This window comes from Rhinatrema bivittatum, chromosome 4 (assembly GCF_901001135.1).
Source record: "Rhinatrema bivittatum chromosome 4, aRhiBiv1.1, whole genome shotgun sequence".
In the NCBI taxonomy this organism is placed as follows: Eukaryota; Metazoa; Chordata; class Amphibia; order Gymnophiona; family Rhinatrematidae; genus Rhinatrema; species Rhinatrema bivittatum.
Genome location: NC_042618.1, coordinates 398,841,421 through 398,869,362, shown reverse-complemented (window position 1 = coordinate 398,869,362; position 27,942 = coordinate 398,841,421). Strand labels below are relative to the sequence as shown.

General features: G+C 40.8%; 1 protein-coding gene and 1 long non-coding RNA gene across 3 annotated transcripts in view; one reads left to right on the top strand and one right to left on the bottom strand.

Annotated features, from left to right (window-relative positions):
* Window positions 1-504: 504 nt before the first annotated feature.
* KBTBD8 (kelch repeat and BTB domain containing 8) lies at window positions 505-16,794 on the bottom strand. 2 transcript variants are annotated; one of them, XM_029601052.1, is made up of 4 exons: window positions 16,701-16,794; window positions 9,915-10,122; window positions 7,450-8,564; window positions 505-4,986 (listed from the first exon to the last, which is right to left on the bottom strand). In XM_029601052.1, the coding sequence occupies exons 1-4, from the start codon at window positions 16,714-16,716 to the stop codon at window positions 4,523-4,525; spliced, it is 1,803 nt and encodes a 600-aa protein (XP_029456912.1). In that variant the 5' UTR covers window positions 16,717-16,794; the 3' UTR covers window positions 505-4,522. The 2 variants fall into 2 exon arrangements, with proteins under 2 accessions (XP_029456912.1, XP_029456911.1); XM_029601051.1 differs by lacking the exon at window positions 16,701-16,794 and adding an exon at window positions 16,578-16,663.
* Window positions 16,795-17,008: 214 nt separating this feature from the next.
* LOC115089544 overlaps window positions 17,009-27,942 on the top strand; it is a 39,119-nt gene continuing 28,185 nt past the window's right edge. The window contains exons 1-3 of the long non-coding RNA XR_003856154.1: window positions 17,009-17,473; window positions 17,587-17,713; window positions 19,288-19,316. This is a non-coding gene — a long non-coding RNA (uncharacterized LOC115089544). The remainder of the gene's footprint in view (window positions 17,474-17,586; window positions 17,714-19,287; window positions 19,317-27,942) is intronic.

The window sequence follows — 27,942 nt, the reverse complement described above, 5'->3', positions numbered from 1 at the left end:
AAATTATTTCACGGGAAAGGCCCTCAATACCTGCTGATGGACAAAGACAAGATAGCAAAAATATTCTATGCTATAATCAGTGTAACTAAAACCTGCTTCAATGAGTCTCTAGTAATATATTTCCCATTTTTGCCTAATGCAAAACTCAGTGTTTTATGCTTTGACTGAAGAATCCTGTCAGTGCTCAGACAATATCCTAAGGTGCTTGCTAAAATATTCAATAAGAGTACAAAAATTATACAACTAACCAAAGCAGTATTCTATGTATTAGAAATTACGTTATTCAGATTACTTTTTTAGGGGTGAGCAATGAAGATAATGCAGAAAAAGATGTGTATATTCATGAAAAAAAAGAAAGGAAGAATGTAGATTTCTACACAAGTAACAGTACTAACTAGATATGGAATTTTGACAGCTATAAGTTTTATGAAATAGTACATATTACTCACCTGCAATGCTCAAAAATCTACTTAATGTTTAGTACACAAAACAATGTGCCTTCTGCAAATTAAGCTAATATGCTTTAATCTCACAAGATGGCATTTCACTGTAGAAGAAACTTAGCTGTGTAATCAGAAAGTGTTTCAACAAAACAGGTTCACTTTATTATACCAAACATGACATCAAGTAAAAATGCAAAATTGTGCAATTATGGCAAAATGTAAAAAAAAAAAAAATCCACATATCTGCCCTCATAGGACTACAGTACTTCTTACTAACATACCTGAGCACTGAACATTTAATGCCATTTAACAGCCATAAGACATAGGGCACACTAAATATGCAGATGAATGTATCAACACTCCAAAGATTAGAGCCTTATTTCAGCAATTTTATCAGATATAACCTAGCTAGGAAAACAATTACATTTTAAAAGGGAATTACATTTCATCACCTCCAAAATGAAATCCTTCCACCTATACTGCTCCTTGGGTAATGTTCTGATGCAGGCCAAACCCATGCTCTTAAGTTTCACCATGGTTTTGAGATAGAAAATAGATTTCTGTGAATTAATCACAAAAAAGTTGTACCTTTGGTGCAGTCACATGTTTCACATTGTGCAACTTCACTTTTAAAGATTTGAGACAAGTGCAACACTCCCCAAATCTCTATTTTTCACTTAAAAAATATTTAAAAAGTGGCAAAAAGTTCCAGCTTTATTACTGTTCAAAGTTATTTGTGCATAAGATTCAGTATATTCTACTCCTACCACTAAGAGCAGGCTTTCCCTTTCAAAAATACTAGAGATGTGCATCACGCTCAGCTCAAGTGACTTAACAAAACAGACAGCTCATACTTTAGTGCAGATAAGTGAACAAATTTACTGCAGAACTACCTACAGCATGTTTCTACTTTTACACAACACATCACCTGTCAATTACTAATTCAACGTTCTAGCTCATGTTTTCAAGTAATATTACTGAAGATCTATCCTACTAAATAAATAGAAAAAGATTGTCAGAAAGCAAGAAATTCTGGTAAAATATTCAACCAAGCTTTTAACACACAAGAAAAAAAAAAAAAACAGTGAAAAATAATTCTTACATATTAAAACACAACACTGTATAAAGGAAGGGTGCTTCAAAGTTTGCAGCTGTAGAGCCCTACAAAATTACAGAAAGATGTATATAAATGACAGATGAAACTGAGAACTGAAGCATTGGCTTCCACATCACTTTATAAAACAGATTAAAACAATAAAATTGCTGTTTCATTGTTGGCTGTAAAATTGCAACAGTATTAGGCATGAAATTATTTAAGGTAAACAGGATGAGAAAAATATGCATCCCAAAGTAATTCAAAGCAATCATATTTCAATGCTGAAACCTGCTCAGAGAAGTTGTAGCTTCCCCCGTTTAAAAACTAAAGTGAGTCTTGGATGAGGTATGTGATGTAGCCAGGTTTCTTTAGTTTCACAGTATCATCTATTTTGTGCAAGAGGCATAAAAAAATAAGTCACTTACTGTAAAAGCACATCTTTTGAAAAACTACTTCAAGATTAAAATGATCCAATGCTCCTGCCAGTGTTAAACAACATATCACAAAACATCTGTTCATCTCAATAATGCTAATGCTGTTACTCGTTATTGCTTTTCAAAAGAACTATATTGCTGGGGCGCCTTTTTCTAAGGTTTTGATCTGTAACCTCAGTCCAGCAATTATAAAAGGTAAACAGCAAAATATACAGTACTTGGTTATGGAGTAGTATAGTTTCTGTAGTGACTGGCTCATATTATATACTGGAGCAAAATAAAATTCCATGTAGCTCACTTTGGAGTGCATTTGAAGTCAATTCAAAACATGAACTTCTTAGAACTTTTCACTTATGTGGCAAAACCTTCCACCACTACATCCGATAACTAGGGGGTCTACTCACTGAGAGTAAACACATACTTTACACTATTAGTATGCACGTGTCAGGGCTTTATTCACTGGAAGAACTGATCAGGTTCCCTTGGCCATTTTGTACGTTTCTGGAAAATAAAAGTACAAATGCTTGTAACATATTACCCATGAAAAAAATGAAATCAAGAGGTTAGGAAATGTCAGTGTAAGCAGTAAGCCTTGTGTTTAAAATCCAAAATCAGCAAAACACTCGACATGCAAGGAGTTTTAGGGCACCTCCATCCCCCAACACACATACAAAACTTGTGTCTTGGTCAAGCCTTGCCTTCCTAGCCTCACAGATGAACTGCTACATTTTGAATTGTTTCCTAATTAGCTTGTTTGTCCTCACTAAAACAAAAAAAAAAAAAAAAAAACACCACCACCACCAGTTATGTTCAGAATGGTGGATGCTGCATGAAATATTCAAAGAGAACCTACTGAAAAAAGGAAAATAGAATTAAAGATTCCAGGAATAACTGAGAAAGTCAAAACACATTAGATCCTGGGATATCCATGGATGGTGAAATTTAGACAAGTCATTTCGGAATACAAATATACAATTATCACCATACCATGTCTCTTATATTGATGTTTGACTTTTTTAAAGCACAGATATAAGTATTGGAAACTACTCATTTACTAATATTAAAAAAGTCCATATTATGAGCTTTCCAGGCAAACTGTTTTGAAAGAAAAAAAGCTTTACTAAACAAAACCAAATGTCATGTACTATTAATATATATTCATTTTGAAAACAGAACACTTGGTTGAATCCTAACAGCTTGGAAAACAAAAGCTAGGATATGAGCAACCAAATGTACAGGGGGTCAGTGTGTCCCTTATTATGGAGTGAAAAATGCTGGCTGTGTAAGGTCAGAGTAAGTGTGTAGTGTTTCCTGATATGACAGTGTGAGATGTAAAGAATTGTTTCATATAACTCATGAGCCCACTTTCAGTCAGGTTCATCCATCCTATCTTCCATCCTGGGAAGGAAGCAGATATTCAAGGTCAGAGCCCTTAGGACTTTCAGGAGAACCGAGATTTCTTACGGGTCCAAGAAGGATCCCAAGATTGAGAGAATCAAAGAGTGGTAAAAAGAAGTTAGACCTATACTTTACATTTCACTGCAGATTTTCCTTGAATGTCTGAAAGCGGAGACAGTAAGGACTGGAGCCTCTACTTCAGAGATACTGCTTGGAGTGCACACAGCAAGGAGGTACCAAGAAGGGGAAAGCTAAGGAAGGGTCCATCTCCAAATAGTACCCAGATTAGGGAGTGGTGGTAGAAGAAACCCTTAGTGTGAAAACTGTGCACTAACTGAATTCCAGGACAGCATAACCAGATTTTGATTTCTGTTTGACTTAAATGTTCAAATATACCCTTTACTAAAATTAATTCATCTACATCAATACTCCAGTAAAAGCGTATTGATGATGTAGACAAATTATTTTGAACAGCAGGCTATATGGCAGTGTTATTCCTAGTGGAAGATATCTGAAGACCTCCCAACAATTTAAGGGCCTTAAAAGATTTTTCCCTCCCTCCATCTGGAAAAATGCAGGAGCTTAGCCCCAGCACTCCCAAAAGAGCCCATGTCAGAGTAGCCATTGGAATAGAGGCTACATAAAGACAGGATTATAAGAAACACCAACAGCATAGGAAACAAAAGCATATTAAAAAAAACCCCAAAACAAGCCAGAATCTAGAGTTGCTCTATGTAATCTTTCTAGAAACCTTAAGACCTAGTGATACTGCCACAGATTTTACCCGTATTAAACACCTTTATACAAACTAGGTACTTTTACATTTTTGCCCTGTTAAATGCTAGATTCTCATAGTGCATAGTAATCTTGGCTCTTTTAGTCTTAATTTATTTTTATCCCTACCTAAAAACTGCAGAATGACATGATTAAATGCACATCTGTGAAAAACTGCTGATAATTGCACTTTGTAAACCCCTAACTCCATCATCAGTAAGTGATAAAATGAACACATAAATCCCTCCCCAATACTGCAACCTTTAAAAGCACCCATCCACACATATGCATGTCCAGCTCAAATAAAATATATATATATACTGAATTTGTTTTACTCCTCTCCATCAGGTACCATCAACAAAGCAAAAGAACAGAACTCAAAGAACTCTTAGGAGACACTGTGGATATAATTTAGCAACTGCACATTCAAAATGCCGACCAAGGTCCCAGAGCTTATCTGGCGTCTCATAGACTTTCTTCCATTGGTCAGAAACCTCATCATACTGGTAGAGTGAATTCTTCCTGCTGGTTCGGAAAACATGTTCTTCCACGCTGACTTGGGTAGCTCTAACAAACAAATGAAGTTTGTTCTTGAGAAGCAAAAGCTTGATATATGGATTTGAGGACTGTTCACATGGAAGATCTCTCTTTTGAGTCCACTTGTTTTGTTCAATGTTATAGGCCTCTACGGTAAGCACACGCTGATGGTTTCCACACGTTCCAGCTATATAATAGATTGAGTCTTTGTACACGGCTCCCAAGCCTTGGATTCTAGGTACAGTCATTGGCGTTAAATAACCCCAGTAGTCCTGCTGAGGATCATAGCAAAGAAAAACTTCTCCTAAAATGAAGTAAAAAAAAAAATATATATATATATTAAGTTTTAGGTATTTAAAATGTATTCTATACCCAACAGTAATTGATTGCATTAGCTTTAACAAGTCAAGCCTGCATTCTCAAATTTCATTTGGATAAAAAAATATTCCATACCAAACTGGCCAATCAGCAGATTATATCTGGATATTGAAAGACTATATCAAAGTATACAAAACTGTGATCCGGGAAACTACAGACCAGTTAGCCTGACTTTAGTGCCAGGAAAAATAGTGGAAAGTGTTCTAAATATCAAAATCACAGAACATATAAAAGACATGGTTTAATGGAACAGTCAGCATGGCTTTACCCAAGGCAAGTCTTGCCTCACAAATCTGCTTCACTTTTTTGAAGGAGCTAATAAACACGTAGATAAAGGTGAACCAGTAGATGTAGTATATTTGGATTTTCAGAAGGCATTTGACAAAGTTCCTCATGAGAGGCTTCTAGGAAAAGTAAAAAGTCATGGGATAGATAGCGATGTCCTTTCGTGGATTACAAACTGGTTAAAAGACAGGAAACAGTAGGATTAAAAAACCTTTTAGGTACCAATGTTCCACAAGTGGAACATTTTTTCATATACTTTTAGTTACTTGCAAATTTTTTTTATACCATATTTGGGTCTAGTTAACTAAGATATGTAAAAAGGGGCATCAGGAAATAATTCCTTCAATGAGCAGGATCTAAAAGGTTAAATGGACAATTTTCTCAGTGGGAGTGGGCAGTGGAGTGCCTCAAGGATCTATATTGGGACCTGTACTTTTCAATATTTATAAATGATCTGGAAAGAAATACGACAAGTGAGGTAGTCAAATTTGCAGATACAAAATTGTTCAGAGTAGTTAAATCACAAGCAGATTGTGATAAATTGCAGGAAGACCTTGTGAGACTGGAAAATTGGGCATCCAAATGGCAGATGAAATTTAATGTGGATAAGTGCAAGGTGATGCATATAGGGAAAAATAAGCCATGCTATAGTTACACAATGTTAGGTTCCATATTAGGAGCTATCACCCAAGAAAGATCTAGGCGTCAGTGGATAACACATTGAAATTATTGGTTCAGTGTGCTGCGGCAGTCAAAAAAGCAAACAAACAATGTTGGGAATTATTAGAAAGGGAATGGTGAATAAAACAGAAAATGTCATAATGCCTCTGTATTGCTCCATGGTGAGACCGCACCTTGAATACTGTGTACAATTCTGGTCGCCGCATCTCAAAAAAGATATAGTTGCGATGGAGAAGGTATAGAGAAGGGCAACCAAAATGATAAAGGGGAATGGAACAGCTCCCCTATGAGGAAAGACTAAAGAGGTTAGGACTTTTCAGCTTTGAGAAGAGACGGCTCAGGGGGGATATGATAGAGGTGTTTAAAATCATGAGATGTCTAGAACGGGTTAATGTGAATCAGTTATTTACTCTTTCGGATACTAGAAAGACTAGGGGGCACTCCATGAAGTTAGCATGTGGCACATTGAAAACTAATCCGAGAAAGTTCTTTTTCACTCAGCGCACAATTAAACTCTGGAATTTGTTGCCAGAGGATGTGGTTAGTGCAGTTAATGTAGCTGTGTTTAAAAAAGGATTGGATAAGTTCTTGGAGGAGAAGTCCATTACCTGCTATTAAGTTGACTTGGAAAATAGCCACTGCTAGTAGAAGCAACAGTAGCATGAAATAGACTTAGTTTTTGGGTACTTGCGGCCTGAATTGGCCACTGTTGGAAACAGGATGCTGAGTTTGATGGACCCTTGGTCTGACCCAGTATGGCATGTTATTTTTAGAGAGCAAGCTTCAGCTAGCTGTGCTAAAATGTACCTTTGCCTAACATATTAGATAATATAGCCATACTTACATGAGATCCAAAAACTGGTTTAAAAGGAGTTGTAAGGTAAAATGTTACACCTAATAACTTGAACATGGTCACACACAAGAGATGGATAAGGCAGTAAGGTCCTCCCCACCTAATTTGCACACAGCAATAACTTCTCATGTAAAGCATACTAAAATCCTCTTGGAGCAAACTATGTCATAAGTCAAATGTGAGCAAATAAGTAAAATACAGAAACTAAAATGCACATTGAGTACTTGTGTTTACACAGTGACATGTTTGAAGAGGCATTAGAATTTAATATGAAAGCATGGGATAAACAGAATCTTAGCTGAGAAGAGGTGAACATAAACCCAGATATTACCTGGGGTTTATTATATTGCAACAGGAAAGATTATAGATAGACCAGATGGGATTTATGGTCCTACTATCATGTTTTCTATTAAAAATTTTTTGTTTAAATGGGACATTATACGTTATATAGATGAGCTGGTAAACATGCTGCACACTGCCTTTCCAACTGAGCTAGAAACCCAATACTTAAGAATATAGTAGACTAGAAAGGGGATAAATATCTTATTTTATATAGCTGAATAGGCTTACCCTGTAAAATATAGATTTTATCCTTATATTCTACAGCACTATGAAACTCCATTGCAGTAGGCATTAGGCTTACAGCTGTCCAACAGTTGTCTCTGGTGTCATAGCACTCAACAGATTTTAGTGGATTTCTTCCATCTCCTTCATAAACACGACCACCAATTGCATAAAGTTTAGCACAGCAGTGAACCAATTTGCAGCCTATTCTGGCTCGCAGCAAGGGAGCTCTAGGCAACCACCTATTGTTAGAATGATCATACATCCAGAAATCACTCTCTGCTTTGTGGTCTATGCAGACATCACTGTTACTTGGCCTGCAGCCTCCTGCAATGTAGATATCATTATCAGGTGTCACAAGAATACCAACTTCTCTCAAGTCATTTGGTGGTTTGCATAGTTTAAACACTCTTCCTGTGACAATATCCAAACAAGGCACAGTTTGCTTCTTCCCTGAGTGTTTGTGGGCCGCTTCAAAGCATATGATCATTTCTGAAGCAGTCATTCCAAGCCGCTGTGTGCAGCCATTGGCACTATTTTTTCCTTTCTGTACACAATTTTTGTCCATAGCCTGTGCAAACGCGGGAGGAATTTTCTCCAAAAAAGACTCATCCATCAGAGGCATACGAATACATTTGGCAAATATTTCTGGAAGGTGCATTTCTCTCTCCTTTCGGTCATATTCAAACCACCTTACAATACCATCATAAACATATTCTTCTCTGTCAACGTTTAGATCATCGCTGTCCAGAATACTCATAAGTTGGTCTTTTGTTAGCTGCAAAAACTCTTGCTCTTTGGTGACACACAGAAATTTTTTACGAATGTAGTCCTGGGATCGATCTTTCAGTTCCTGATGCCCATAATGATCAGCAAATATAAAAACTCCAGTGCAGTTCTGTGGATCTAAGCGACTAATCATGAACAAAGCACACTGGTCCTGTAAGGAGGGGATTTGGAAGATGCTAGCTGCAGTGAACAAAGCTTGGACGTTAACCTCAGTCAGCACAACTCTGGAGGTATATGCATAGTTCAGCACTAAATGCATCGACTCTGCTTCAACACCAACTAGTTGAACTTCTTTCTGGGTGCTCTCTGTAAGGCCACTAGTGAACATAGATCTATAAAAGAAAGGTTGAAATATCACAAAATCAAAGGGCAGAAATAGAACGTAGTAAGGTACCCCAGAATTTGGTAGAATCAATAGAACACACTTTAAAAACAAAACTGGTACTAACACTTTCTATGAAATTTTTATGGGCAGTTCGGAGGTATACCAACTGTTGGTGTAATGAGTTATATTTATTAAAGCATGAAATAAAAGATACAAACTGACATTCATTTAAATAAAAAATTCCATTCAGATTTTAAAGCTTATACCAGGACTTCCCAAACTTGTCCTGTTGACCCCACAGCTAGTTTATCTACAATAAATATACAGGATATAAAGTTTGCATACACTGGAGACTCTGTATATGCAAATTTATCTTATCCATAGTCACTGTGCATATCCTGAAAAATCAAATGGCTGTGGGGGGTCACCAGATTTGAGAAGGCTGGCATATACAATCCATTAAATCAAAAATTAAGGCAGCTTCACCTTCCAAAAAGAAAAAGAGGGTTCTAATTGTTTAAAATGTAATTTAAACAAATTAGATATCATATTGCAACATGGGCACCAACAAGCGTTATACTAATGACCAGATTTATCAAAAAGAAACAGTAATCTGTGTATATCTACCAGATACCAATAAGTACTGCTGCTTTAAACCAATAATGATTTTCAAACTGGCAATAATGTTGTTTTGGTAGTTACAAAATAAATGGGTTACATAACTCGAAAGCAAATCTGGGAGTTATAATAGCATCCTCAGCTACAGCAGCACTGCTATGATGCAAACTGGGCAAGGATTATGTATGCCAGTCAAAATGCATCCGATCACTTGGCCATCAGTGAGGCAATTCCATAGATTTTTATGGAGTCTTGAAATATGCACAAGCAGATTTTACAATGACTTAATGCCAAATATTAAGTCACATGAATGTTCTTACTTAAAGACTTAATATCACAAAAAAAGCTGGAATATATACCAAACAAAAAAAAGCAGCCCAGCGTATCCTTCCAGAGACTAAAAAAAAAAAGGATTTGTAGCTACTTTAGGAAGGATTATTTCATTAATTACTATTTACATGCTTCAGCATCTTAAGTCTTTTCAAGATTAATAAGCACCTAAAAGCCTGTCAGAATTCCTCTACCCAAGTAGGCGCAGAAGAAAGCACAGCACTCCATAAAGAATATTGCTTACAAAACAAATGAACTCCTGATATTTTTAAATTTCAGAAGCTGGGTTAACTTGAAACAATGAGTTTGTATATTCCTAAAATGTATGTTTAATGAAATTTATGAATCACCTCATTTCTACACAAGCTTTAAGTGATGCACAAAACATAAGATTAAGAGCCAATCTTACCTGAAATAAGGACTGATTGCAGCAAGAACATTTCTATGACAGGAAAAGGTTTTCCCATTATCCACTTGCACAACTATATCCGTCAGCTGTCCTTCATCATACATAGTCTTAAGCTGTTGGAGAATACTGCAAGCATGGAAGGGGTCCATCCCACCGCTGACAGTACTTGATGGCACTCCATTTTGTGTGTGTATCAATTTGCCTAACTCTTTATTTAAAAAAAAAAATAAAAAGAGAGAGAAAGTAAAATATATATATGCTGCAAAGATGAGTGACTATGTATCAGTGGCAGTGTCATTTGTTTTGTTTTTTTCAATTAAAAACCCAGAAATTTATGCAGGAGTTTTGACCAGTACCTAGACCAGTTTACTAATTTCCTTTATGCTAGTAAGATCTTCATAAAATCTGGTTGGTTGTTTGGTTTTCTGAGTAACCAGTATACAACTACAAATGTAATAGCTGTGTTTTATTTATGGTTTTTGTCTAAATGTAATGAATAGCTAAAGGCAAATCTTTGTGTATGGTTGGTGTGTTTATGCTGCAAAGATGAGTGATATTATATATATTTAGACAAAAACCATCAGCTGCTATTTAAGGGAAAATTAAATAAAACACAGCTATTACATATGCAGTTGTATACTGGTTACTCAGAAAACCAAACAACCAACCAGATTTTATGAAAGATCTTACTAGCATAAAAGAAATTAGTAAACTGGTCTAGGTATTGGTCAAAACTTCTACATAAATTTCTGGGTTTTTAATTTAAAAAAACAAAACAAATGACACTGCCACTGATTTTGTTATTCCAAAACAATGGAAGAAATATCATTTCAGAGCTTAAGGACCTCATCTGATCCCTGTGTCTTACATTTTTAATGATTTAGCAGGTTATGTTACCTTCCTGTGCAAAAACATATACATTCTCTTGGTGGTATATTGTATCCAAGTAAATTATCTTCATCAATGTAAATAACATTTATAAACATTTGAAATTCTGCCTTAACCAAGCTAGTTTCAAGGCAGATTATAAAAATTCTTATACATTAGTTCTTACGTTTATATTAAGCATAAGAAAATTTTGGGAAGCATGAGAGGGAGTGCTAAGTATAGGAAAGATTTAAGAGAGAGGTAGAGGTTTTAAGAGGTATGGAGAGGTTAAAGGGGGACACCAGGCAAGGTAGTAGTCAGGACAGCTAGGTGACTTGTGAGCAGGGAGATGGAAGATACACTAGAAAGAGTGCAAGAGTGAAAAGGAAGCATTTGGTGCAAGGAAAAGTTTAAAGAAGGAGGGGGATAGTCCAAGCATGAATGGCACAACTGAGAGGACTAGTTCAGTAATAAAGTCACAACCAAGCCTCTTTTCTGGACCCAGTAGTCAGAGTCATTGCAGTCAAGGAAAGGCTTGGTTAAATAGCCAAACCTTGGCTTTCTTTCTGAAAGCATAAGACGTCACAAGATAGAGAGATACTGATATCTTACTGCAAAATTTTGAAACAAAAGCAGAAGAACAGAGAGTCTAATGCAAGACAATTTGCAGAAGTCATGGGAGGGGAGGAAAGGAGGGCCAATTGTGAGGAACAAAGTTTTCTTGAGGGGGTGTAAAACAGCAGAAATTGGGAGAGGTACTCCCAAGGCCATGTTATTTACAAATTTGTAGACAACTCAAAGCTCTCTGCTTTGTATCTGATATTCAACTGGGAGCCAGCGCAATTGTTTCAAGAATGTTATTATGTGCTTGGTTGCTTTGGCCCTAACAAAAAATCTTGCAGCTATACCTTGTAAGGGTTGGAGGCATCGGACTAATGTGAGGGGTTCCGGAAATGGACGTTACAATAGTCCAAGCTGCTGTTTATAAACATATGGATCACAACAGCAAAACTGTCTTTGTTGAAGTAGTTATGAAGTTGACTGATCTGGCGAGGTGCATAAAGGAGGTCCTTACCACCTTTACAATGAGCTTCCATTGTAAGATTATGATCAGGTTGAGCTCCCAAACTTCTTACTTAGGACTACCTGATAAGGAAAGCAGGGATATTAAGGAGTGTCCTTCTCAGCTTAGACATAGTAGCTCCAATTTGGATGGGATGAGTTGGAAGTTCAAATTGTGGATGCACTGTGCTACTGCTGTAAGACAGTGGTTGAGGATGGAGGAAGTTTGGTCTGATCTTATTTTGATACAGAGCAGGGTATCATCAGCGTATAGGTGGCATTCAACATTAAAGGATTGGAGAGGTCGCAGATCATGCAGATGTAAATTTTGAGGAGGACAGGCAAAGCACTAGGATTTGGATGAAGATGTTCTGTTTGCCCAAGATACACTATGGGCCGGACTTTAAAAGGGTTACGCACATAAGGTATGCACGTAACCCTTTTAAAACCCCCCTGCGCGCGACGAGCCTATTTTGTATAGGCTTGGCGGCGCACGCAAGCCCCGGGACGCGCATAAGTCCCGGGGTTTGCAAAAAGGGGCGGTCGGGGCATGGCCAGGGAGCGTGGTTTCGGATCGGGGGCGTGGCCGAGTGCCCCGACATTCCGATTTCGGAGCTGCCTCGGAGTGAACAGGCAGTGCGCTCAAGTTGCACAAATGTGCACCCCCTTGCGCGCGCCGACCCCGGATTTTATAAGATACACGCGGCTACGCACATATCTTATAAAATCCAGCATACTTTTGTTCACGCCTGATGCGTGCGCGCTGTCTTTTAAAATGCACCCTTTTGTGTTCAGTTGTCAAGGAAAGATTAAAATCATTTCAGGACTGTGTCTTCAATGCCAATATCCTTTAGATGTTGCAGCAGGAGATGGTGATCAACTACACTGAAGGCAGGGGAGAAATTCAGTAGGACTAGAAGGGAATCAGCACCTTAGTTGGCATTCATGTGGAAGCTGTTTATAATGGCTAGAACATATTCTGTTCCATGGTCTTTTCATAAACCTGACTGGGAAGTACGAAAGCTTTTCAATCTTCCAAGTAGTCAAATAGTAAGTAGATTGATTTTTCCACTATTTTAGACAGAAAGGGGAGGGTGGAGACAGGTACATAGCTGTCAACTATTTTGGGGTTAGAGTCCAGTTTTTTCAAGATTGGTTTGATTATGGCCTTTTTGTTTTATTTTTTTAAGTGAGGGAGGTAGCCAGCCTTGGGTTAGTATAGCATTTATGATGGTGTCAAACCATGGGGATAGGTTTTGTTTTATGTTACGGATGCATTTGGACAGTATTAGTCTGATGGGGAGTGCCCAATCTTTTGGATGATTTATTTTCTACTTCACTGGGGAAGATGTTTGAATTCAGCCAATGGGCCAAATTGATTTGGTAGAGGCTGAGCGATGGACGGCCTAGGAGGGGGCGTTAGGGATAAAGGAATCAGTTGGGCTAGAGGTGGACATAGTGGACAGTTTGAATTTGAGGAAGAATTCAGCAAAGTCATCTGCTGATAGGTCGTTAGGGGCAGGAGATGGTGTTTGGGATTCAAAAATTTTCACACTAGCTGAAAGCTTTGTTGGATGATTTTTGGATATTTCAATTGCTAATGTGGTCTCTTTGCTTGCTGGATCACTGCTTTATATTTCTTGGAGCGTTCCTTATACTTTTGCAGATTGATATAGGTTCTTCATTTCCTCTATTTCTGCTCGAGTTGCAGCGATTGTTGCTTGAGTAGGAGAAGATCTTTGTGAAACCAGGAAGATATTTTTTTTTTTTTTTGGGGGGGGGGGGGGGAGGGCAGGGGACTGGGGTTTCAATGTGAGCTGAATTAATTGTTCTATTGAAGGACTAGCAGTTAATCCCAAACTGCTATATTTACTTAGAATCTTTGGTTCTAAATACCAGAATTCCAATAGCAACACTACTTGTAAAAATTAGACATTAGTTTTTGAGATAGCGATAGTATCAGAATTTAAATTTCTCTAAAATGTTTTAAAATCTTAAAAGTGCAACAGATCTTGATATCAAGTCCAACCACCTAATTACCTAAACGTTTTAAGATAGAAATGCAAATGAAAGTAAAATAAAATGGATCTATGGTCATGCTCAGTGAAAACATTGTCAGAAATAAGTTTGAATAAAGCTAAATATTAATCCAAAAATATCCAAACCTCATTTTAATAATGTTCCAGAAGTAACTGGACTGATGTTGAGCTTTTTACTTTATTCATTTCACTTTGTCTTTCCTAATTTTGTTGTACCTGGGATGATGAAGCCATTCTGACTGAGGGTAATCTGTATTCACAATTTTAATACAATAGGGCACCCTGGATCTAAGTTCCTTTATCCAAAAAAAAAAAAAAGAATACAACTGAAGTCTAGGAATCATTAGCCAAAAAGCTTTAAATTATCTGACATCTGTAGCAGTAAACTTATCTGGAACATGCCTGGCTCCATTTTGGATAAAAAGCACTCTTGTACATAAAGACATAAGAATTGACATACTGGGTTAGACCAAGGGTCCATCAAGCCCAGCATCCTGTTTCCAACTGTGGCCAATCCAGATTACAAATACTTGGCAAGTACCCAAAAAGTAAATCCATCCCCTATTACTAATGATAGCCCTAAATAATTTGCAGATAGTCACATGAAGATCCATTTTTGCCCAAAAATGTTTTGCACCATTTAGAGATGTGTTGCCCATGTGAGGAATATTGTTAGTGTAGTGGTTTAAGACTAAATGTGTGAATATTCTTTACCATTCAATTATATACAACAAAAAGAAAAAGCCATAAACTATCCATATGGATAGTAAATTATTGATCTGAAAGAAATTTAAGATGTGTAACACTCAACTAACATTTCAGATACTTTTGTAACTAGTTATACTACAAACCATTTTTAATAAAAAAATTTGAACTGAAAACGAACAGCAACAAATTGAACAGCTATTCATTTATATATTAGCCATTTTATATACAGTCGTTCCAAGTGATCACAATGGTTTACATCATGACAAAAATATTATAGGTAGCCAATTACATTCACTTGATGTGTTCATATATCATACATTTTAGCAATACACATACATTGAGTGGGGTGGTGAGATATACAGGGATGAGGTAACAGAAGGAATAATAGGAAAGGGGCTGAGAGAAGAGGTTTTGGAAATATTTATTTTAGGCGGGCTGGAAAGTAAAGTGGTAATGAGTTCTTTAGTTAGGTTCATAATGAATTTGTCCATGTAGGAAAAGTATAGATTTAAGAAAAGGTTAAGTCAGGTTATATGCATTTTGAAATAACCACGTTTTAAGGTCCCGCTTGAATTTCTTTGTTTCAGCTGTCAGATGTAGAGTCTCAGGCAAAGAGTTCCAAAGTATAGGCCTCTTATTTTTGTCTGGTGTGTATTCTGTACTGATGCCACTATTATTCATTAATAAAGTTCAGAGTATCAGGAATAATTGCATCCTTAATCTGCATTATAAATAAGACATACTATGCCCCTGAAGTGCTGAATAACAGATTTATAATCATTTCCACCCTGTCACTTCAAAATTGTGAAGTTTTTTCATTTATAAATTATAGGAAACAAAATGCTGATGCGATATTCCTACAAAGATCTGAAAGTTAGCTAGTCACCCTGGATTGGGGGCGGGGGGGGAAGAGGGGATAGAATGCTCATGTTATTTTCCTTCTATATTTGAAATGTTATTAAAGGATTCTAGAGAGGCAAATAACGTTCTTCTACTTCCTAACAGAGTATAGCACTATACACTTACAAGGGCAATATTAAGCTAGTACTTTTTGTTCAGACTGAAAACATTTTTTTATTTGTAGTAAGTGCTACTTTTGTAAAGATAAACAATTATACATACAGCTGTACTGAAACGTGATTAAAATAAACTGAGCTTCCCCACAATGTATTCAGTACAACAGGGGGTTTTGCCACTATCCATCTTTTCTATATATTTTAGTGTCTGAAATCTCCTCTTAGTTAAATGTTTAATTAAGGACGAGGTTCTGTTCCTTAACAGAACCCCAAGCAGATATAGTGCCACATATAAATCAGAACACTTATTTGAGGAATAGTGCAAAAGAGGGCTTTTTGAACTAATTTGTCTCCAAGAAAAAGGTGTAAATGTTGTTTTAAGTTAGAACAAAGAAGGAAGTGCAAAAATACAATTAAAAACAAAAAAATTATACCAAGCTAATATTTTAAGGAAATATGTGCTTGAAAACCATTCAGCTAGAACTACACCTGCAGCTTGCTGCAAGTAACACGTTGTTTACCATACTGCCCAACTCTTAATGTTGAAACTTGATTTACAAACTAACTATGAGGACAGACCAAGTGAATCTCACTTAAAAGTTCACACAATCTGTCAAAAAAACAACCGCTTACTGTAGCAACGTACAAAAAAAAAAATCCCACGCTAACTAAAACACTAAAGAAAAACTAAACACAGGTGGTCAGGAAAACGGCCTGAACTTATAATGACCAAACAAAGAAAACCGTGAGCATGGTGGCCAAAGACCAAACCCAAACCCCACAAGCCTTTCCCGGCGGCGAATGTTAGGAGCGCTGTTCAGGTGTCGGGGCCAGCATCAGCGGCTCCAGAGTGAAACAAAAACAGTAGCCGAGACGCCAGCCGGGTCAGTGCCGAACGCCGGACCCAACCGTGCCCAAAGTACTCAGCACCAAAGACAGGCTATAGGGGAGGAAACAAACCCGGCACATACCACCGTCCGCATAACCCACCAACCATCTCGTCCTGCCCATCTTCACTTTCCGAAGAAAGACCACAAACAAAAGCGCCACATTCCCCCCCACCCCGGCAATGTCTATGCCCAAACAGTACCGACCTCCCGGCGCTGCCATTCTCAATCTCCGGCTCAAGGTTGGACCGGAAACGCTACGCGCTCGCCTTTTTGGACACCGGATATTCAGTGCGGCCAATCGCGTTCCAGAAACCGAGCGGGCGCGTAATGTTTTCGGTTCTTATTGGTGGGAGGGCGCGAAGATTCGCAATGCCGATCGGGATTGGTAGTTTTATTGTTATGGGCTTGTGCGGCAAGAGAGCTAATAAAGAATAAACCTCTAGTTTGGTAGCTCCTAGCTTCTCGTCACTCTCCGTGGTAATGCGTATGCTGGGAGTTGTAGTTTTCTTTCGGAACCATAAGCCGACACGCATCTCAGCTTCTGCTCTGAAGGGAGAGATTTTCTGGGTAAGTGACAAGAGAGTTGGAGAAGAACGGAGGAAGAGACAGAAGACGAAGAAGAGAAAACTCACCTTTTGTAGAAAATATGAAGGAGACAGGACTGGAGACTGAGACAGGTCATTTCTGACAGGCTGATCCACTTCTACTTTTTCTTCTTTGCATCTATCGACTTGCCTTGCCCAGAGTCATTGGAACTGCATGCCTTTGATGCAATAGGGTAAAACCAAAGTTGGATCAGTCTGTCAGGATTGATCTGGCTCAAGTGGGAACCCTAGCCCTAGGATGGCTCACTCAATTTCGCACCAAGCTTTTTACTCTTTTCCTCCCAGCTGGGATATTTTCATGGAAAACAAAGACTGACTAGCAAACACTACGGGAATCAATATTCAGCCAACTAAATTATCCTGAGCAAACAGGTACTACTTATCTGGCTAACTTTAGACTGCTCTGAGGCTGGCCAGTTTACTGGATAACATTGAATATCGGTGTTTTTTGGCTAATTTAGACAGATAACTTTTGTTTTGTCTAGGAATGTAATCTGCTTTGAAGTGCCTGTAAGGCGGAATATAAATCAGGGCATAGCATCTTTCAAAACATAATGGCAAACCTACTGAGGAGGGTTTTAAACTAGAATCATCAGGGATGGGTGGACAAAGGTAAGTAAAATATTAAATACTCATAGTAACATAGTAACATAATAACGACGGCAGAAAAAGACCACAATGGTCCACCTATTCTGCCCAGCAAGCTTCCCAAGGTAGTAACTGCTACTCCGTGCAGGTTACCCCCATGTGCCAGTTTAGATTTTTTATTTATTCCCATCCTCTAGCCTTTTAGGGATCCACAGTATTTATCCCATGCCCCTTTGAAATCCTTCACAGTTTTAGTCTTCACCACTTCCTCCGGAAGGGCATTCCAGGCATCCACCACCCTCTCAGTGAAGAAATATTTCTTGACATTGGTTCTAAGTCTTCCTCCCTGGAGTTTCAAATCATGACCCCTAATTCTACTAAATTGTTTCCAATGGAAAAGGTTTGTTGACTACCATGGATCATTAAAACCTTTCAAGTACTGAAGGTCTGTATCATATAGAATGGGAGCAGTATTTGGAAAGCAATGTACACTAATGTTCATATGTATAGTGAATAAAATCCCAGATCTAGAGGCAGTCATGGAAGATTTAGATATAGTAACTGTCATGGAGAACTGGTACATGAAAACTATGACTGGAATATAGTTATACTGCACTACAATTGATTCAGGAAGGACTAGACAGGAAGGAAGAGAGGAAGCGTGGCATAATATATTTAAAAAATATATTAAAGCAACAGCATTGAAGGGCTTAGGCGGTAAGGAGGAGGTACTGTAATCTGAAAGCAGGAATGGAACATCTGTTTATATTGGTGTAATATACTGACTTCCATCAGAGACAGAAGAAATTCATAGAAATTTAATGGAGCATATTCAAAGAATTGCTATGAAAGAGTAGGTGCAATTGCTAAGGGATTTCACACATGGATTTCAATGTTGATTGGGACAACTCCGCTGCAGTATCTTCTAGAAGCAGGGAGATCCCGGATTCTCTGCAAGGAGAACTGTTCTGCCAACTGGTAACAGAACCCACATGGGAGGGTGCTTACCAACGAGGACAGTTTTTCTGATGGTGTAGTGGATGATCATCTAGGATCCAGTAATGATCCAAGAGTGTGGTTCAGTATTAGGGCATAAGAGATGAAGGTTCACTCGAAGGTGACTTTAGGAAAACTTTCTTAAAATGGTAGAGTACCTCAAAGAATTATTATCTGGATAGAAAAATCTAGAGGAAGTAAAAGAGCAGTGGGCAAAACTAAAAGGAGATATCATAAGGGCAACTAATCGTTTTGTTAGGAAAGTAAATAAAGGAAAGAGGAAAAAGAGGCCACTATGGTTTTCTAAAGAAGTAGCTGAAAACGTAAGGGAGAAAAGGTGAGCGTTCATAAACTACAAGAGATTGCAAAAAGAAGAAGACAGGCGACAGTATCTGGAAAAGTAAGAGAAGCTAGGAAAGTAGTCAAAATGCAAAAATTCAAGTAGAAGAAAAAGTAGCAAATATGGAAAAATAGATATGTTAGTGATAGAGGGAAGTGTAAAAGTGGCATTGTGAGATTCAAAGGTGAAAGGGAGGAATATGTAGAGTCTGATGAGGAAAAACCAAAATTGCATAACAAATATTTCTGTTCAATGTTCACAGTGGAAGGGCCTGGAGCAGGACCACATAAGGTAAACCTCAATCAATTTTCGGAACAGTGCGTTGGTGAGGAGTTAACTACACTTAAAGTAGGTAAGGTAATGGGACTGGATGAGATACATCCAAAGGAGCCGATGCAACACAGTGCGCTCACACGTGCATACTGTTTAACCTGCTGTCAGATGCGAGTTAAATAGGTGCTAATCCACCCCTAATGCAATAGGGGAATTAGCGCCTATTTAACACGCGTCCGACATGGAGCGAATGAGTTAGTGCTCATCACATGCAAATGCATGTGAATGAGGCTATTACTCATTCACTCCGCATTCAAAAAAATAAATGTGCGTCTCAGACGCACATTTATCGCTCAGATATTAACTCGGCATTCATTTTCATTACTGGCAGACGGCCGGTTATGAAAACCGATGCCGAGTTTACCGACGTCGGTCTTCATAACCAGCAGCCGGCGCGAGGTCGTGTTAGCAAGGAGGCACTAAAGTCGCGCAAGCGACCCTAACGCCTCCTTGCTAGCACGACCCCCTAATTTGCATATTACATGGCACCCCCCCTTGCGGGCGTGATGCGTGCCCTAAGAAAGCAGGCGCTCAAAAGTCATTGCCCGCTTTTTGCAAAATTTATTGCATCGGTTCCAAAGGTACTAAGGGAACTTAAATATGACCTGGCAGCTCTGCTGGCTGACCTTTTCAATGCTTCTTTAGAGTTTGGAGTAGTCCCGGAGGACTGGAGACAAGCAGATGTAGTTCCTATTCATAAATGTGGAAGTAAGGAGGAGGCTGGGAACTACAGAGCAGTTAATCTGACCTCTGTGGTGAGCAAATTAATGGAGTCACTGCTAAAACAGAGGATAGTGCAGTTTTTGGAATCCAATGGATTGCAAGACCTGAGGCAGCATAGTTTTACCAGAGGTAAATCTTGTCAGATGAATCTGATCAATTTCTTTGATTGGGTGACCAGAGAGCTGGATCAAGGGAGAGTGCTAGATATAGTGTACTTGGATTTCAGTAAGGCCTTTGACATTGTTCCGCATAGGAGACGTAAATAAATTGAATGCCTAGAATGACTGACTGGGTTAAAAACAGGCTTCCCCTGACTTATCCAGCTAAGATTTTAGCCAGCAAACTCCTTAGCTACATGAGTCAGGGGTGATGAAATGGGAATTAGCCAGGCATACCATTTAAATATGGACCTCTACAAGTCTACAGAAGAACAGACAAACGACTGTTGGAATAGATTATATAATCTGGTGGAAAACGGGTGTACTCATTGCCTGTAGTTTTTAATTTTGAAAACGTTTGCCGTACTTATTATGTTGGCGAGAAAAAAAAGCAGGTATCACTGAGTAGCTTTCCAGAGTACTCCATGTTATCTTTCTGTAACTAGAACACCAGAAGGGCGTTCCCCTTGTTAATTTGTATTTCACTATTGAGGAACAGAGTGGGGAAAGATCAAGGATGAAAAAAGGGCAAGATACCCCATCCCACTCCATCTGGCACAGACCACCTTTTTCACATGTTCACCCTCTTCTTCTTTCTTCCCCTCAACCCAGTGCAGATCCTTTCTTTTTCTCTCATATACACATAAACAGACAGACATGTACACACGCCATTTCCTTCTTCTTTCTCTCTTACTCCCTGAATTCTTTCTCTTATACACATCCCCTATTTCCTCTCCACACAAATACTCACCACCACACACACTGAACTTACCTCTTATCTGTTTTGTCTCCGTTGCTTTTAAATTTGTTTTTAGCCCCACTGGTGACCTTGATTCAGGATTATAGTTACAGCTGTCTTTTTTATGCAGATGTTATCCAGGTTATTGCTTGCATACCTTGATTTACAATGTCCTTGTGAGGTAGTGCCCTTAGTGTACCCCTGTTGATGTGTGCAGGATCAGGCTAGACACTTGGCCCACCTTAAATGCCTTAAGGAGAGTATGCTGTATGGGTGGGATCCTGCAGGGCAGATGGGGCTCAGAGGGCACAACCAGAGACTGGAGAATAAAAGCTGGGATCCAGGTGATGATAACCAGGCCAGGTCTCTGGGAGGAAGGTAGCTCCTGTGCATAACATTGTCCAAACCTTGAGCTGAGATGAAGCAACACACTGTAAGTAAAGAGTGTACACTGTCTGAGGAGAAGACAGTCTATAGCTGTCCATGTGTGAAGTTATAATAAAGAGTTACTGTTTTAAGAGAGCTGGAGTCAGTTTAGTTTGTCTCCAGGCCTGTGGGAATCATTGCTTGTTCCCACATATGGTGTCAAAAGTAGGTTTTTTTTCTAATCAGTACACAGAGAAAAAAAACCCAGCCTCCAAGAAAGTGTCTGTGTGGCATGCAGAGAGTTGTGGTTCTAAATGCTGTACAGAACCCAGGGGGCCTGTGGCATTTAAACAAAATACAGAACACAGGAGTGCACAGAGCATTGTGGTTTGGGAAAGGGTGTGGCAGAAGCTGCACCGAAGAGAAAAGTTTCAGGTAGAGAGGAAACAGTGTGTGGGCCTGATTGCAGAGACAACCAGAAAGTTTTAGGATTAACTGGAGAAGCCCTGTTGGGAGATAGGGATTTAACAGAAAATTATCGCTGGTCAAGCAGGCTTTTTTGCCTTGAAAAGAAAAGTGAAAGAAACACTGGTGCAGCAAGGCTGTGCTGAGCAGGGTGTGGCCCTGGGAAGCTGCTAGAGTTGGCTGAGAGTGTTGTGTGTGGGGGAAGAGTGTGTCCCTAAGGAAGGAAGCAAGCTACTCTGCGCTGCTAAGTGTGCAGCCAGAATGAAAACCTGGAATGGAGTAGCCAGGATGCAGCAGTCAGAGAGCATGATGGAAGCCTGGATCCAGACTCTCCAGGAGGGAGATAAAAGGTTACAAAAAAAGCCTGGCAAGTAGTCAGCAGACCAGGGCCATCATCAACGTTTATGTGGAGTGGGGTCTCGTAGCCTTGTCAAGAAGTGGTGATGCAGAGGGCCCAGGAGGGGACACTACCAAATGGCAGCAGTTGGTCGCTCAACTACAAGAAATTTCAGCAGAAATGACCCAGTGGGAGGAGAACTGGAAGCGAGTTGCCAGAGAGAATGCTAGGCTAGTGAATAAGTCGAGAAAACTTCCTAGCCTGCCGGAAGCAAGACTGGAGATTGGCACTACAGGGGGTCCTGATGAAGAGAAAGGAGGGTGCCCAAACACTACAGGGAGTCCAGAAATAACTCCTGTGAGAAGCTTGGAGGAGGTTGTGAAGAGCCCTGAGAGAGAAGACACAGAGAGCACCGAAGAGAGCAACACAGACTGCCAGGAGGAGGCAGTAGCGAGAAGATGGGGGTTGGCACTACAGATGGTTGCAAGGAAGACACTGTAGGGTGCCCAAACCCTACCGGGAGACAAGAGACTCCTCCTGTGAGAAGTGCAGAGAAGGGGGCTGTGAAGAACTCTGGGAGAGTTCTCAAAGAGAACCCTAGCGAGAAGTTGGTGCTACAGGCGGTCCAGATGAAGACCCTGTAGGGTGCCCAAACACTTCTGGGAGTCCGGAGATAAGTTATGTGAGAAGCCCCGAGAGAGGGCACGGAAAGGAAAGCAAGAGATGCCACGGAGAGCCCAGAGGGTGGCACTGAGGACACCCCAGTGAGTAAGACTGCAGAGGAGCTAGCGACTGGTGTGGGCAAGTGATCAGAGTGTACAGAAGAGGAGACATTGGAGAACCCAGAGGAGGACATTGCAGAGAACCTGGAGAAAGAGTCCACAGAGAGCCCAGAGGATGGCACTGTGGAGACTCCATTGATAGAGGATACAGAGAAGCCAGGGAGGGGCTCTATACCAGAAACCAAGAAGTGGGCACAGCTGGTGATAGAGGAACCAGCCCTGGTGGTTCCTCTATCACCAGCTCCATCTGGGTGGAATTCAAACCCAGAGCCAACAAAGGTCTTAATTGGAGGACTGGGGATGTACATTGTGCAAATGGCACACTAGGTGGTGGTCATGACACAATCAAGGCACATGGCAACATGGCGGATCTGCAACATCAAGCCGGTCCAGGGACGCCAGAGGGAGACAGCATAGAGATGCCGCGGCAGCCAGCCATCCATCAGACCCGGAGGGAGTCGACACAGAGAATGTTAGTGCAGTTAGTGTAGCTGGGTTCAAAAAAGGTTTGGATAAGTTCTTGGAGGAGAAGTCCATTAATGGCTATTAATCAATTTTACTTAGGGAATAGCCACTGCTATTAATTGCATCAGTAGCATGGGATCTTCTTAGTGTTTGGGTAATTGCCAGGTTCTTGTAGCCTGGTTTTAGCCTCTGTTGGAAACAGGATGCTGGGCTTGATGGACCCTTGGTCTGACCCAGCATGGCAATTTATGTTCTTATGTTCTTAAGGGGATTCGGAGGTCTTGGACTCTCCTGGATGGAATCAATGTGAGAGTAGGGATGCTTGCTCCTATGAGTCCAAGCTGAGGGGAGGAGTATGTAAGGCAGTACCCTTTGTGTTCCCCTATTTATGTGTGCAGAATTAGGCTAGACGCTTGGTCCACCTTAAATGCCTTAAGAAGAGTATGCTCTATGGGGCGGATTTTCAGAGCCCTGCTCGCCGGTAAGCCTATTTTACATAGGCCTACCGGCGCGCGCAGAGCCCCGGGACTCGCGTAAGTCCCGGGGTTTTCGGAGGGGGCGTGTCGGGGGCGGTCCCGGTCGTCGCGGCGTTTTCGGGGCGTGTCGGCAGCGTTTTGGGGGCGGGTACGGGGGCGTGGCTGCGGTCCGGGGGCGTGGCCGCGCCCTCCGTACCCGCCCCCAGGTCGCGGCCCGGCGCGCAGGAGGCCCGCTGGCGCGCGGGGATTTACGCCTCCCTCCAGGAGGCGTAAATCCCCCAACAAAGGTAAGGGGGGGTATAGACAGGGCCGGGCGGGTGGGTTAGGTAGAGGAAGGGAGGGGAAGGTGAGGGGAGGGTGTTAGAGGATTCCCTCCGAGGCCGCTCTGATTTCGGAGCGGCCTCGGAGGGAACGGGGGTAGGCTGCGCGGCTCGGCGCACGCCGGCTATACAAAATCCATAGCCTTGCGCGCGCCGATCCAGGTTTTTTAGTAGATACGCGCGGCTCCGCGCGTATCTACTAAAATCCAGCGTACTTTTGTTTGCGCCTGAGCGCAAACAAAAGTAGGCCTATTCGCGCTCCTTTTAAAATCCGCCCCTATGAGCAGGCTCAGAGGACGTAGCCAGAGACTGGGGAATAAGAGCTGGGATCCAGGTGGGGGATAAGAACATAAGAACATGCCATACTGGGTCAGACCAAGGATACATCAAGCCCAGCATCCTGTCTCCAATCCGGGCCATAAGAACCTGGCAAGTTCCCAAAAAACCAAGTCTATCCCATGTTACTGTTGCTAGTAATAGCAGTGGCTGTTTTCTAAGTCAACTTAATTAATAGCAGGTAATGGACTTCTCCTCCAAGACTAGGCCAGGTCTCTGGGAGGAAGGCAGCTCCTGTGCATAACATTGTCCAAACCTTGAGCTGAGATGAAGCAACATACTGTAAGTAAAGAGTGTACACTGTCTGAGGAGAAGACAGTCTATGGCTGTGCTGGAGTCAGTTTAGTTTGTCTCTAGGCCTGTGGGAATCACTGCCCATTCCCACAGTCCTGAAGAGATGTTGAGGTTCAGTAGCTGCATGGATAGTGTTGCCAGTTGGTTGTCCGTTCCTAGATTGAAGGTTAATCCTGCTAAGTTGAAAACTGTCCAGGTGAGCAAACATTCGTTCTCCTTCAAGGACATTGACTGTGGTGAACACCCAGATTCCTTTCAGGGAGGTAGTTCCAGCCCTGAGAATTAAACTTGATTCTAAACTCGATGTGGTTCCACAGATTTCTTTCCTAGTTCAAATTTCCTTTTTTTAAATTTACATTCAACATTTATTACCCTTTTTAGAGAAAAGGGATTTGCAGACATTAATTCATTTTCAAATCTTATCTTGACTACACCACTGTAACTCATTATATGAGGACCTTTCAGTTATTCAGACCAAATGAAACTTAGGCAGAATACTGCAGCAAGGCTGATTTACAGCTAAGAATATTTGACCATGTATCTGCTGCGCTGCAGGAGTTCTTTTGGCTTCCCTATCCTTTGGAGAAGCAAGCTAAAAGTTCTTTGACTTTTCAAGCTCTGTGTGGGGTCCCCTGAGTTCTCTGGCCAACCTTTGTAGTTTCTTAGGGGTAGATTTTAAAAGGTTGCACACAGGCGTACATGTGTGTGAGCTACCCGGCGCGCACACATGTACGCCCGATTTTATAACATGCGCGCAAATGTTATAAAATATGGGGTCGGCGCGCGCAAAGGGGTGCACAATTGTGCACCTTGCTTGCGCCAAGCCGCGCTGCCTTCCCCCGTTCCCTTCCCCCAGCCTGACCTTCCCACCCCTATCCCTAACCTTTCCCCCCCCCAGCCCTACTCTAACTCCCCCAACCTTTGTCTTACCTTTTGCGTCTGCCTCTGGGCAGGCGCAAATTGCGTGCCTGGCAGCCTGCCAGCACGTGATCCTCCGACACAGCGGCAATGGCCGCTGTGGTCGGAGGCCTCTGACCCCGGACCGCCCCTTTAGTAAAGCCCCGGGACTTACACACATCCCGGGGCTTTACGTGCGTTGCCGGGCCTTTTTAAAATAGGCCCGGCATGCGTAACCTTTTAAAAATCCGGCCCTTACTGTCCTGGGAGAGTCTTGTGCGCCTCTCAACAAGAACTGTTGGTGATTCCTCTACTTTCACCCATTGGGATGGTGTTAACCCCATCATACTTCTTTTAATTACCATGCCTGTTTTGTATCAAATGCCTTACCACTTGTTATTCGCTTAGAACTGAACTATCTTATATTCAGAAAGTTGATAAAGGCATGGCTTTTTAACCAGACATTAACTAATAGGAGCTATCAGCACTCCTTGGTCACTTGGGTTAAAGATAAATACTTGGGTCTCTTTGTTTTTATGATGCTGAATTAGGATCTTGATTCAAGTAGTACATTGTTCAAGGAGGAATTTTTGTTAGTATACTTCCTCTGTTGATCTGTTTAATCGGACTGTGTGTTTTATGGTTGAATATTTGGTATTAATTCATTACGTTTTTTGTTTAAATAGTCTAGATGTTAAATTGGTCTTTGCATCAATCTGTCACATCATGTTTAGATTGCAAAGTTTTGCATTTTAATTATGTAATGTAAAACACCTGGATGAAGCTTTCTACAAGTTTCTACAAGTGCTTTCTACAAGTTTCTACAAGTGCACAGAAAAGCAGTAAAAAGCTCTCTAGTAGGGATGTGAATCGTTTTTCAACGATTAAAATTATCGTCCGATAATGTTTATATCGTCTTAAATCGTTATAGAACACAATACAATAGAAATTCTAACGATTTATCGTTAAAAATCGTTAAATCGTGTTAGTGCGCACTAACTCGAGTTAGTGCGCACTAACTCCCCGTTAGTGCGCACTAACTCGATTTAGTGCGCACTAACTGAAAATGATACAAATAAACACTTTCCAGGTCACTGAAGGTCAGTTAGGAATGAATATGTGTTCCTATTGGCTGGCTGCCCTCTTATCTATTGATGTTACCACTGAGGTGATGGTTGGGGGGATGGGAAATGGAACTGGAAACTAACGAACACCAACAGAAAATGAAACAAAGTGTTCACACTTCCCAGGTCAGTAAAGGTCACTTAGGAATGAATATGTATGTATGTATTCCTATTGGCTGGCTGTGCTCTTATCTATTGATGTTACCAATATGGTTGGGGGGATGTGAAATGGAAACAGTTGGAAGCTTGACAAAAAAAGTAATGTAATGATCAGCACTCACCTGACTAGAACTTGTTTGTTTATTATTTTTGTTAGCAGGCACCTGAAATGCTAGTGCATGTTGAATTTGCCAATCACTGTGCATTTTAGAAAGGTGGTCCTGGCTGGAACTGTACACAGTTCAAATATATGTAATTGATTGTTGGTAAGTGTATTTTTTAAGTAGCCACACTGGCACCAGTATGTTTACTTTTCCTCCTACTTAACTCACTAGCTCAGCTTTGTAAGAAGGGCTTCTCTGCTTGTGTGTTGTTTTTGTTTGGTGTGAGGAGAGCAGAAACATCAGATCTTTATTCAATCTACTACAGTCATCTCTTACAGTGCCCTATCCCTATTAATACCAGGAGTGTTGTGATCTTCCTGCACACAGTGCCCTAACCCTGATACCAGTCTGAGACAGCTCCCTCCCTGCATTACTAGTGAGAGGCTGGCTTCACAGACAGGGGGGAGCTGCCTGACCTTCACTCCTGACTTCCCCCATGTCCCAGCTAGTGAATGGTGTGTGGGTGAGGGGGGGGGGGGAGGATGGTGAAGTCTGAGACAGCTCCCTCCCTGCATTACTAGTGAGCGGCTGGCTTCACAGACAGGGACGAGCTGCCTGACCCTCACTCCTGACTTCCCCCATGTCCCAGCTAGTGAATGGTGTGTGGGTGAGGGGGGGGGGGAGGATGGTGAAGTCTGAGACAGCTCCCTCCCTGCATTACTAGTGAGAGGCTGGCTTCACAGACAGGGGGGAGCTGCCTGACCCTCACTCCTGACTTCCCCCATGTCCCAGCTAGTGAATGGTGTGTGGGTGAGGGGGGGGGAGGATGGTGAAGTCTG